The sequence below is a fragment of the Copadichromis virginalis genome, linkage group LG6 (genome assembly GCF_057382275.1).
Source record: "Copadichromis virginalis isolate Kocher_CV1m ecotype Utaka linkage group LG6, C_Virginalis_male_GT1.1, whole genome shotgun sequence".
Classification (NCBI taxonomy): domain Eukaryota; kingdom Metazoa; phylum Chordata; class Actinopteri; order Cichliformes; family Cichlidae; genus Copadichromis; species Copadichromis virginalis.
Window position 1 is genome coordinate 3,437,839 of NC_140623.1, and position 12,636 is coordinate 3,450,474.

At 40.8% G+C, this 12,636-nt stretch overlaps 2 protein-coding genes across 2 annotated transcripts; one reads left to right on the forward strand and one right to left on the reverse strand.

The window, feature by feature from the left end:
• Positions 1 to 1,021: 1,021 nt before the first annotated feature.
• LOC146706965 (ubiquitin carboxyl-terminal hydrolase 34-like) lies at positions 1,022 to 5,198 on the reverse strand. Its single transcript, XM_085458262.1, has 7 exons — positions 5,056 to 5,198; positions 4,809 to 4,932; positions 4,603 to 4,682; positions 4,332 to 4,472; positions 4,064 to 4,204; positions 3,817 to 3,973; positions 1,022 to 3,627 (listed from the first exon to the last, which is right to left on the reverse strand). The coding sequence occupies exons 1-7, from the start codon at positions 5,134 to 5,136 to the stop codon at positions 2,888 to 2,890; spliced, it is 1,464 nt and encodes a 487-aa protein (XP_085314388.1). The 5' UTR covers positions 5,137 to 5,198; the 3' UTR covers positions 1,022 to 2,887.
• A 573-nt stretch (positions 5,199 to 5,771) lies between these two features.
• Positions 5,772 to 9,202, forward strand: LOC146706966 (uncharacterized). Its single transcript, XM_085460823.1, has 8 exons — positions 5,772 to 5,907; positions 6,639 to 6,830; positions 7,055 to 7,152; positions 7,234 to 7,395; positions 7,686 to 7,874; positions 8,620 to 8,697; positions 8,781 to 8,817; positions 8,936 to 9,202. Exons 2-8 carry the CDS (start codon positions 6,777 to 6,779, stop codon positions 9,014 to 9,016), a joined length of 699 nt encoding a protein of 232 aa, XP_085316949.1. The 5' UTR covers positions 5,772 to 5,907; positions 6,639 to 6,776; the 3' UTR covers positions 9,017 to 9,202.
• The last annotated feature ends 3,434 nt before the right edge of the window (positions 9,203 to 12,636 follow it).

Genomic DNA, 12,636 nt, shown 5'->3' on the forward strand with positions numbered 1-12,636 from the left:
ATCCATAGTGGTGTACAGTCATGGCCAAATGTTTTGAGATTGACACATATATTGGTTTTTCCAAAGTTTGCTGCTTCAGTTTTGATTATAGCAATTTGCAGATACTCCAGAATGTTATGAAGAGTGATCAGATGGATTGCAAAGTCCTTCTTTGACATGAAAAAACCCATTTCCACTGCATTTCATTGCTGCCATAAAAGGACCCGTTGAGATCATTTCAATAATCTTCTCGTTATCTCGAATGTTGATGAGCACAAGGCTGGAGATCATTATGTCAGCTGATTGAGTTAGAATAGCAGATTAGATGTGTTAAAAGGGTGACGCCTAAGATCCTTGTTGTTCCTGTTAACCATGGTTACCTGCAAAGAAACACGAAGGAGCATGCCAGGGCGAATTGGAGAGGTCAACACTGCACGTATTGACTCTTTGCATAAATGTGATGTAATCGTCAATAAAAGCCTTTGAAACCTATCACGTGCTTGTAATTATACCTCAGTACATCACAGAAACAACTGACACAAAGATCTAAAAAGACTGAAGTTGCAAAATTGGTGAAAACTAATATTTTTGTCATTCTCAAAACATTTGGCCACACCTGTAGTAGTAGTGTTATACTGTGATGACTGCAGCAATTTGTGTAATATAACCCAAAGCAGAGAAAATACGCATAAAGATGTCCAAAAAGCTCATGAATATGGCAAAAGAATCTGTTGGGCCTGGGTACTTTTACCCCTCACCGTGAATGTTTGAGTGCGGTTGCTTAAATTTGATCTGAAATTACTTTTCTATGCTTCGCCCTTCTTCCTCTCAACTTTTGAGTCAGTTTCTTTAGCAATAAAGTTTAATAAATTGGTTCATTTCATACACAAAAAATGTACAGAAGGGTTTAGTGTTTTAGCAGTTAAACTCTCCAGTTCAATATGTGAAATTGTCATTAAGTCAAATTGGTGATGGAAACATTTAAACATTTTTGCCAGTTAGCAACAATCTGCCGACATCACTTGAAAGAAATACACAGATACACCTGTGTGACTTCCCTTTAATGAATATTAACATGAAGTTTTTTGTTCCGTTTTCCATCCCAAATCCATTTCGAGTTTCCCTACATCAGTCTACAGTTGCTTATAAGCAGATGTTTAGTTTATTATACTTTTAGATGAGAAGTTCAGGAAAAGATCAACAAAACTTTTTCTCTTAAAACAGATTAGTCGTGAGCTAAGATTACCAGCTTTTCCCCCTTTCAGAACAAATGCAGAAATCCTTCGTCATCAGACCATCTACCATCTACAGTGTTAGTTTAACAAAACAAACAAAAAAGCCTTTTCTGAGTTTTAGGAGTCAAGATAACTACATACAAAGGTACTTTTGGCTGTTTCCTTGGTTCTCAAAGGATCCCAGCAGATGGATCTGCATGTTTAGTTTGGCACAACCATCCTTTAAATCTGGATTTGGGACCAGCATGAGTACACTAGCAATAGCCGCTGAATTTCATTTTTTTTTATCTTTTATGTGCAAGACAAATGTGTTAACTCCTAAACTATGTTAACAATGTACACTATTGACACAGTGATTCTTTAATAACGAAGTATTGATGTGAATAAATAATTCTTTTTTTGAAGGCTTTGTACAGTTACGGTGCCAGACTCAAACCCAACTTGCCATTAAAGAAAGCGGTCACAATTTTTTTGGTGGCTTGGTTGCCGTTTTCTACATTATTGTGAATTTTTCAAAATCACAATAATTATGAAGAAAACAAACCCAAACCTAACCCCCACTACTGTACGTGCATAATAAACACACAGTTGAGCTTGCCATAGGCCTAGATTCTGAGCACAGCCTGAAGAAATTGACGAGCTACATTTATTTTGGATATGATGCAAAGCAAACAAAGGCAAGAAATCAAACCTCACAGCTCGAGAAGAATTTTAGTTCATAATTTTTCATATTAAAACTGTCTTTATTAAGTTAATCTCTAATAAAATAAAAGGAGGAAAACCAGAACACAGCAGAAGCCAAAAAACAAAAAAACAAAAAACAACGAAACAAATTGGAATGTACTTCAGTAAAGAAAATAAAAGCTCCAGCTGGTCCAACAGGGGGGCTTTATTTCAACCACAGTCAAATAAAGCACCGCTTTTATATATATATATATATAAAGATATTTTATATATATATATATATCTATATATTTATATATATTTATGGTTTTCATATACACCTTCAGGCAATGACTAGAGAGGATTCTTTACAGAATCAAGTTTCTTGTGGTTCTCTTCATTTACAGGTAAACTTAGTTTCTGGATAATTAAACCACAGAAAAACTCAAGGCAACTTTTCTTGCCTTGTTCATAAAGTACAAAACTGGCACAGAGGACAACCTTTTTTTTTTGTTTTTTTTTGTTTGTTTGTTTTTATACACAGTAAAAATGCAATAAAATTAAATTACATACAGAGGAGACAAAAGTTCTGTAAACCTTTCCCCTTTACAGCAAAGCTCAAATAAAATCAGTATAAAACACACCAAGAAAAAAAACCAAAAAAAAAAAAAACCCACCAAGCCCACTCACCCACCCACCCTTTAAAAAAAATGTGCTGTAGTCTGTACTACTTTTTCTGCTTTTCTTCTTTATTTCTCAAAGGAGATGTTGGCTCTGCGTGGAGTCGCAATCTTATAATGCGAAAAGAGCGGCGGGAGCCGCTGAAGCTGGAGAAAGCGTCCGACTGAACATCGGCAGAAGGCAACAAACAGCAGCACAAAACCAGCAGAAGAAGAAGAAACATAATGAACAGGAGAAAGTTTGTTTCCTCTGAGCTGAAGTCAGACGTCCATAGCAGAGAGAAAAGGGGGGGAGGGAATTCAAGATATGGCGGTGGTCAGTTGATGATGTCATGAAGAGGGCTGGCCTTTAATAGAAAGTTTGGTAACAATGGCAATGGTGGCTTCCACCGTCCTGTACAGCATGTCCAGCGTGTCAGGTGGGGGGCCAACGCTCTGGAACATCTGTGAGGAGGAGGAGGAGTGGCTGCCACAGCCATCTGGACCCTCCCCCACCAGCCCTGATGGGAAAGCAGCATCCTCTGAAAGGGGTGGGGCCGGGCTGCTGCTGGTCTTAGAGCTCATCTCCTTCTCTTCCTTCACCTCCTCTGAGCAGGTAGACACGGCCTCATCCCTTCTCCCCTCCCGTTGATCTCCCACCTCGTCGTTCTCCTCGCGTGGCACCACATGTTGCTGCAGCTCAGGCTCCTCCCCCTGGACAAACCCCTCTCCCGTCTCCTGCAGCAGGGAGGAGGAGGAGGAGGAAAACGAGGAGGATGACGACGAAGAGCCCTCCATCTTTTCCTCTTTGGGAGAGGAGTCCAGATTTCTAGAGGAGGTGGGCATGGGGTCAGGAGAGGGCGGATCCTGCTCAGTGCCTGGGTCGATCAGTGATGAGGAATCTCGTGTTTCCGTGTCTGAGGTGCTTGTGGGTGTTAGCGCCTCCTGTTGGTCAGGCTTTGGATCACTGCAGGGCGGAAGAGTTGAAGAGGAGGTGGAGGCGGCGTAGAGCTGGGCTCCTCCATCTCCGGCTCTGTCGTCATCACCGCTCACCCTCCGCCGCTTCACCGGGGTCGCCCCTTCATCCTCAGCTGACAACAAACAGACTGTTACTGAAAGGAGCCACTATTCTACATCATTTACAGCACTGACTTTAAATTTTTCACAAAGTCTACTTTGTTGAGTCATACTCCAGATTATTCTGCCTAAATGGTCAACCCAAAGAAATGTGCTCAAATTGAGGTTGTGTTTTGGTTTAGTGATTGAATGGCATGTTATACCTTTGCATTTGTGGTCTTTGGCCTCCAGCTCTAGAGTGCTGCGTTGCTGGAGACAAGCACGACAGCAGCTCAGAAGCTCTTGCAGGGCTGGGAGGAAAGCTGGGTCAATGGCCTGAGAAGGCTGCACAGACAACAGCAACATCAATGCCCTCAGGTCCTGACAAAGAGAAGAGAGATCAAACAATGAGAAAACAGTGGCACCATGTATCAGGAGGACTGTTCTATGAGTGTGTGCATGCATGCATACAGCATTGAGCAGGCTGCTGGTCTTGTTAAGCTCCAGGCGATGAGCTGCCAGTTCAGGCTGCAGACTGCTCCGTTCACTCAGCAGGTTTGTCACCAAAACACCAATGAGGTTGGAGCAGCTGGGACCAGACAAAACCTGGACCTACACATACACAAATTACAAATTAAAATGCAACATCATTTGGACAATCAGTACAAACTGGGTACAACCTTGATCAAATGTAGTGACTATTTAGGATTCCTACAAGAAAAGCTGAAACTTTTTATACCTTGTGCAAAAAGCAGTTAAGGAAGGTGTAGGCCACGTTGTTGTTCAGAAAGGTCCTCTCGTCCATTAGGATACATTTAATGTACTCGCTGAAGGCTGGGTCTTCACAGAGCAGCTTCACACACGTTTTAGCCATAACAGACTGAAAGAAGAGCGAGATGAGAAGGATTTACCATTGTGCTGCTGTCCATATCCAAAGAGCCCGAGTCTATTAACAAGGCCTGACCTTAAAAATGGTTGAAATGAGTGAAATCAGAGGAACGCAGCTGTACCTGTGACTGACAGAGCTCTGTCCACAGTTTGGGGAAAAGCGCAAGATGGAGGGGAAGTCCTTCATACGCTATCAACACACCTGAGAGGGAGGCAGAGCATTAACATGGAAACATCTATGTTTCTGTGCAAATTCATGTGTGCTTGCAGACAATTTACGGTTTGATCAGTATGCTATAATGATAACAGTGGAAATACAAACACGTACTTAGCTTGACAAGTGTATCTGTGAATTTCTCACAGTTGATGGCAACGCGACACAGCAAGTGAATGAACTTATGGTAGGACAGGAAATAATCCAGCAGCATTCGATCGTACACCTCATCTTTACCCTGAGATGGACACAAACAAATATTACCACCAACACCAAGCCTCTGCAGGTACTGAAGGTTTTCTGTTGAGGTTTCTTTTACTGCTGACACAAAACGATTTGGAGCAGGAACAGATAACCGTACCTTGCTGCTCTCCACCAGTGAAGGCAGCAGACACATGTTCAGCTCCGGTCTTGGAGGTCGGATGTTGTTTTTGGCTCCCATAAGTTTGAGGTTCTCTCTGCATGGCAGGTAAGGACCAAACGACACTGCACAGGGACAATTAAAAGTCAGTGAAAAGAAAGCCAGATTTTTAATTTAATCTGAAAGAGTTTAAGTAAAGATGAACCAGAGATTTTTAAAAGTCGAAACCACTGAAGGTTTTACTTAAAAACCTTTTGGATTATAAAAGCTTAACTTGAAGAACATCAGACAGTATATTTGTCAAATATGTACTGTTCAAACGGTGGATGATTATCATTAAAAATGGCCCAAGTTTCAAACACTGAGACAACCTTCATTTCTTCCTTGATTCCTCACTTGAGCGTGGACTTGATTCTCCTTTTCTGCTTAAGGGCAGCCTTGATATTATGAGTGATCCACAGTTTATTGTTAGAGAAACAAAGTACAGTCCCAGTGGGTATGGCATTATGTACACAGATATTAAAGTAGTCCATAATGCAATTGTAAGGTCAAATACCTACAGTCATTCAAATCATGCTTTACTTATCGCCTTGTTTTTAAGCTCTAGGCAAGGTTACCCAAGCATTAAGATAGCCAAAGACTCTCATTGCCGTCTAATCATTTTACAAACTAGAGGAATGTGACATTGAAATGCTTTAAGCATTGCACAGAAATTCTCTTCAATGTTTCTTTCTGTCTCAGGTTAGAGTTCAGGTGAAGGATGTGAACGAGTCACCACAGTTTCCCCCAGAGGTTTATAGTGCCTCTGTATTCAGCATCGCCCCCTATAAAACTCCCGTCATCCAAGTGAAGGTAAACACACCCAACTTTTTCAGTTTCCATCTGTCTGGAAATAATATAATGGTTCTGCGAATGTTTGCCTCCTTTGATTTTATGTTTACATAAAAGGCATCTGCTATCATGCAATGTACTTTGAACTGAAATCCACTCAGTAATCTGTTCATGGTTAATGTGTCTGTGAGCAGCAATGAAACACACCACATCACCAGGAATCAGAGAAAAGCATTCACAGCAACACTTCCTACATCTTCCAGTATGTCAAGTGTCCTGGCTGAGTAATCACCAATGAAAACACTAAATCAGTCAGTGTGACGTGTGCACTGCCAGTAAACACAGCGACAAGAAACATCTAGTGAAGTTAAAAAGATACGTCAAAGATGAAGATTTATGCTTAAAAATGTAAAACTAAAAGCTGTTTCTCCTAAGTGGAACGAGTATTAAGCTTTTATTGTGTATTAAATGAAAATACAGCAATATTATTGGCTAACTGTGCTTAGAATATAAAAAGAACAATTTGCAAAAGAATGACAATTATTACAAATTTAAATAAATTACATTGTTAAAACTGAAGCATAAATGATTAAGCAGCATTATACTGCTGTCACTCACTGATGTGCAGCTAGTTTGGATAACTTAGTTTTAGACTTTTGGTTTAATCCAGTAGCTCACAAATTAGTATCAACTACAATCGACTACATTAGTTCATAAAGGTTTTAAGTGCTTTTTTTGCTCTCTACCTCCAGGCTTCAGATCCTGATGTTGGAGATGTGGGGCAGCTGGTCTACAGTTTGACAGCAGAAAGTCCTTATTTTGACATTAACCCATCCTCAGGTCTGGTCTATGTGATCTCAGCAACAGAACTGGCTGGACAGACAGCTAAAATGGAGGTGAAGGCCACTGATCCCCACGATCTTCATGCTACCGCTGTAGTGGAGGTGAGTGTTTAAGACCCCCCCGCTTTCCTGTCCACTCTGCTCCAACGAATAAAGGCAAAAGTCTTTATTAATAATAATTACACAAAAAAGAACTGATAGCTGATTTTCATATGCATAAATACAAAGTATTTCCTTTTAATTCATCTTCTTGTTTATTTTGTTCAATAAAACAGGTTAATAAGAAGTTAAATTCCAAGTTAAATTAATCTCTCTTCTGCCCCCAGGTGATGGTTCAGGCAAGTGCAAGCAGCTCCAACGTTGTGACCATCTCACTTAATCAGCCTGCTAACATTGTGGAGAAGAAAGTTGAAGATTTATCGACGTAAGACAGGTTTAGCTGGTGTTAAAGATTGCTTTCTATAATCCACTTCTGTTACTTCTAATAGATTTTTGTGTCTCCCAGGTCTTTGGGCAAAGTTCTGGGCTGGACTGTGAACATCGTTCAGGTGTTCAGCGCTAACGATGGATCCACTGGCACCCGAAACCTGAGAGTTTCTGTGAGGACTTTGGTCCGTTTCTTTGCTGTAGATGGAGGGGAGGTTGTTTCCTCTGAAGCAGTCATAAAGTAAGAGACTGACTTCTAATGTGTTCTACATCAGGCCCATCTGTTAGACACTCAGTATTGTTTTGCTTTGGTTTTTAGCAAACTTGCCTGAAATTCATTAGTCTGAGTAATGTTGATTTTGAGTAATTTTCCAGAGGCACCTACCATTTTGACCAGTTTGAAATCTAAACCTGGTCTCATAAAAATTAACTTCTATATTTAGATATAATCAGGGAAAGATCACCTTGGTGAACTGTGTAAAAAGGTCATGTGACAGATTTCTTTTGACCTCTTGCTGTCTGATCCACCAGGAAACTGCAGAGCCAATCAAATGCTGTGAATGCAGAGCTGTCTCAGTTGTTTGGGGAGGAGCTTCATTTTGATGTTGAGATGGTGGACCCTCAAGGGTCCACCTCCAATCAGGCGCTGGTCATTGCTCTGGGCGTCCTGTTTGGGCTGAGCACCCTGGGATTGATTCTTGCTGTTGCGTTTCTCATCAGGTGAGATTGCAGTGTTTCAACTGTTGCTACACATTTTCTTCAAATTGGTTAAATTGTTTTCTCGGCTCAAAAGCAGACAATAATTGTCCAAGTGGACAAAAAAGAAAATACTGCCGCTTCAAATTTGTAATTTAACTCATTATTTCTATACTGTTGTTTTTAAAAATGGTAAAGTTTACCAAAACAATTTGTATATCATTCAATTCAAATCAGTTTTATTCATATATTGCCAAGTCACAACAACAATCGCCCTAATGTGCTTTATATTGTAAGGTAATAACCCTACAACGTTAGAAAGAAACCCCAACATTCACACGACCTCCTATGAGCAAGCACTTGTCAACAGTGCGAAAGAAAAACGCCCTTTTAACATGCAAGTAATACCAGGCCAGACCTCAACTGGTTTGGAGTGGAGAAAAGACACACAGTGATTTAAAAAAAAAAAAGTATGAATATATAGAATAAATTAACCTTATGTTGAGGTTTTTTTAATTCTCTGCCTGGCATCAGCTGAACTATTTCAGTACTTTGTAGAGTTTGATAACTGTTTTGCGACAGCTGTTCAAACTGCAAATAGTACAAATAATTTTGAGTCTATATTGCGTCACCTTAAAGATCATATTGAAGATCCCCCCTACCCAGGGGGAAATTGCACCCAAAAGCATAGCTTCTGGGATCACTGGAATGTATTAAGCCCTCTACTGCAACTTCACAGTGGGATTGATTTATGTGTTTATCCTGACAGGTTCCATAGGAAGGGGAAACATCAGAAGAGTTCAGACAAAGAACATCTTACCAAGAACGAACAGTCTGAGAGTTCCATGTAAGATGTCTAAGAAATTAATTTTATATCACAGTTGTGTATGTCAAGCATTTTTTAAATGTTGACTTCCTGTTATATTTCAGAAATAGTTCTCGAAAACCTTCACACACCTCTGAACAGGTACATTTTACCCAAATGTAATCCAAAAACCACAGTTTGCTTCAGCTGCTGCTGATCGGTGATTTGTGTTACAGAAAAGCTCACATGAGTTTATTGATTGATGTGTTTATCCTGACAGGTTCCAGGGAAAGGGGACACATCAGATTCCAGACCTTCAAGTCCGTCGTCTGAGTCTATGACCAGCAGCCACCATTTCTGAGCTGAAAGTGTTTCTACATGACATAAGAATCAACACCATAAACCAGGGGTGTCAAACTCAAATACACAGTGGGCCAAAATTCAAAACTGGAACAAAGTCAATATTTATTGAAAAAAAAATCTTCCTCCAGATATAAGAATGAATCTTTTCTTATGGACTAAAATAAGTTTGGCTGAAAAACTGAATATGGAACAGCAAAGCTTAATACTAAACAATATATATATTAGCTGTATAATACCAGTAGGCCAGCTCTGATAGTCATTTGGTATGGCTTCGCGGGCCAAATGTGATTAGGCTGCGGGCCAGAGTTTGACACCTATGCCATAAACACAATAACTGAACATGTATTTAATTTTTCCACTTGTCTTGATATTTTATTTTTTAATGAATGAACATGAATGAAAATGAGAGTGAATAAAAGTTGAGAGGCACTCGGTGTATGCACAAGATGTACAGAAATAAACTACAAGAATGATTATTATTTTCTGAAAGTTATTCATAACACAAATGCAAAACTTTGGCTATGAAAAGTTTAGCCTTTCTGAACGAGAATATTCTAGATATGCAAAGGTTTTAGTGCTCCCTTTTAAACACTCACACCAGACAGAGCACATACAAATAGATAAAGAGACACTGACATACAGAAAAGCCTATGAAGAGACTCAGGGAGGGCCGACTCTGTCTGTTCTAATTCTTGAATAGGAAAATGAATCAAATTATAGTAGAATTTGTTTTAAATAACACTATGCATTATGTAAACAGAGTTCAGAAGTAAAGCAGCAATGAAAATATGCACAGGCTCATGGAGAATTTTGTTTTATCCAAGTAAGGCACACACTGATTAAAGCAGAGTATAAGAATATATACAGTAAAAATAATCAAAGTTACTGTAACTGTTGAACACCACGATATCAGATCATCCCTCTGTTCCTGTGCTACTGCGAGTGTAACTACCGCCCCCCTCTGCACAGCGCAAGGCACAAGGCTCGCGTGCTGAGTGAAGCAGAAAAAAAGTGCGAGAGAGAGAAAGAGAGAGAGGGTGAGAGAAGGAAAAAAAAACCCACGGCTTGCAATAAGGAGCCGGCTCGCGTCGTTCACGTCAAAGACCGGCTCTAAGAGCCGTTTCGTTCGTGACCGACACATCACTATACTGTCGGCATCAGGACCAGCAGAGTCAACCTGATGATCTTCATTATGACTGAACTCAGTAAAAATAAGACCACACACAGCAGATCTGTGTAATGTACAATTTGGTCAACACATTAGTTTTATTTGCGGTGCTGTGGTGGCACAGACTTTGTATGTTAGTTCACATGACTGTATAATTTATTTTCATTGACTTAAAATGAGCAACATCCTTTTTTGTTATCCTTTTGTTGTTACTTTTCCCTGGCACACTCTCTCACAGTCTGTTCTCTAAAACCTAAAAGAGGAATTATGGATTGGATCAACTGGTCCCTAAATGCAATTGACACCCCTTTCTCAACGAGAAGTTTGGGCTCGGGTGAGCCTGAGTGCTGAAGATATCTACCTATTCGGAACCATGGTAACAGGGTTCTGATTGGAGCTGGCTTGGCCCTGACTTATCGAAGAATTAAGAAAGCAGAACCGGCTGTTCAAACCCCCACAAGGCTGCCCGCTGGGATTGGAACATTGGGAAGAGGCGTGAGTTTCTCAAAATGGGCTCATTGAGTCAGCACGGATAAGATCTTGGAGAGGCTACGGCTGCTGTGAATACTCAGAATAAGATCTCTGACTGCAGACTGGATGACATCTCGGAGGGGCTCGCTCGGAATAAGATCTCTGGGCGCAAATTGGATGACATCTCGGGGAGGCACACTGCCGTGAGTTCTCAGAAATCGGCTCCTTGAGCACAAGAAATGACAACATCACAGAACGCAAGTATGGAGAAGCTCGCGGCTCTCCAACGGGAGATTGAGAGACCAGTGTTGGACTGTAGAACTGCTTTGAAATTCATATGAGCTGTTCTCAAAAAGCCATCTCTAGACCCAGCAGTCTTAGCTAATTATAGGCCAATCTCCAACCTTCCTTTCATATCAAACATCCTTGAAAGAGTAGTTGTCAAACAGCTAACAGATCATCTGCAGAGGAATGGCTTATTTGAAGAGTTTCAGTCAGGTTTCAGAGCTCATCACAGCACAGAAACAGCTTTAGTGAAGGTTACAAATGATCTTCTTATGGCCTCTGACAGTGGACTCATCTCTGTGCTTGTCCTGCTAGACCTTAGTGCAGCGTTCGATACTGTCGACCATAATATCCTATTAGAGCGATTAGAGCATGCTGTAGGTATTACAGGTACTGTGCTGCAGTGGTTTGTATCATATCTATCTAATAGACTCCAGTTTGTGCATGTAAATGGAGAGTCCTCTTCACACACTGAGGTTAATTATGGAGTTCCACAGGGTTCAGTGCTAGGACCAATTCTGTTTACATTATACATGCTTCCCTTAGGCAGCATCATCAGAAGACATAGCATACATTTACACTGCTATGCAGATGACACCAAGCTCTATCTATCCATGAAGCCAGATAGCACACACCAATTAGTTAAACTGCAGGAATGTCTTAAAGACATAAAGACCTGGATGGCCGCTAACTTTCTGCTTCTTAATTCAGATCAAACTGAGGTTATTGTACTCGGCCCTGAAAATCTTAGAAATATGGTATCTAAGCAGATTCTTACTCTGGATGGCATTACCTTGGCCTCCAGTAACACTGTGAGGAACCTTGGAGTCATTTTTGACCAGGACATGTCCTTCAACGCACATATTAAACAAATATGTAAGACTGCGTTCTTCCATTTGCGCAACATCTCTAAAGTTAGAAATATCCTGTCTCAGAGTGACGCTGAAGAACTAGTTCATGCATTTATTACTTCCAGGCTGCACGACTGTAATTCATTATTATCAGGAAGTCCTAAAAACTCGCTGAAAAGCCTTCAGCTAATCCAAAATGCTGCAGCAAGAGTCCTGACAGGGACTAGAAAGAGAGAGCATATTTCTCCTGTTTTGGCTTCCCTTCATTGGCTTCCTGTTAAATCCAGAATTGAATTCAAAATCCTGCTCCTCACATACAAGGTCTTAAATAATCAGGCCCCATCTTATCTTAATGACCTTGTAGTACCATATCACCCTATTAGAGCACTTCGCTCTCGCTCTGCAGTCCTACTTGTTGTTCCTAGAGTATTTAAAAGTAGAATGGGAGGCAGAGCCTTCAGTTTTCAGGCCCCTCTTCTGTGGAACCAGCTTCCAGTTTGGATTCAGGAGACAGACACTATCTCTACTTTCAAGATTAGGCTTCAAACTTTCCTTTTTGCTAAAGCATATAGTTAGGGCTGGACCAGGTGACCCTGAATCCTCCCTTAGTTATGCTGCAATAGGTGTAGGCTGCCGGGGGATTCCCATGATGCATTGAGTTTTTCCTTTCCAGTCACCTTTCTTACTCAGTATGTGTTAACAGACCTCTCTGCATTGAATCATATCTGTTATTAACCTCTGTCTCTCTTCCACAGCATGTCTTTGTCCTGTCTCCTTCTCTCACCCCAACTGGTCGCAGCAGATGGCCCCGCCCCTCCCTGAGCCTGGTTCTGCCAGAGGTTT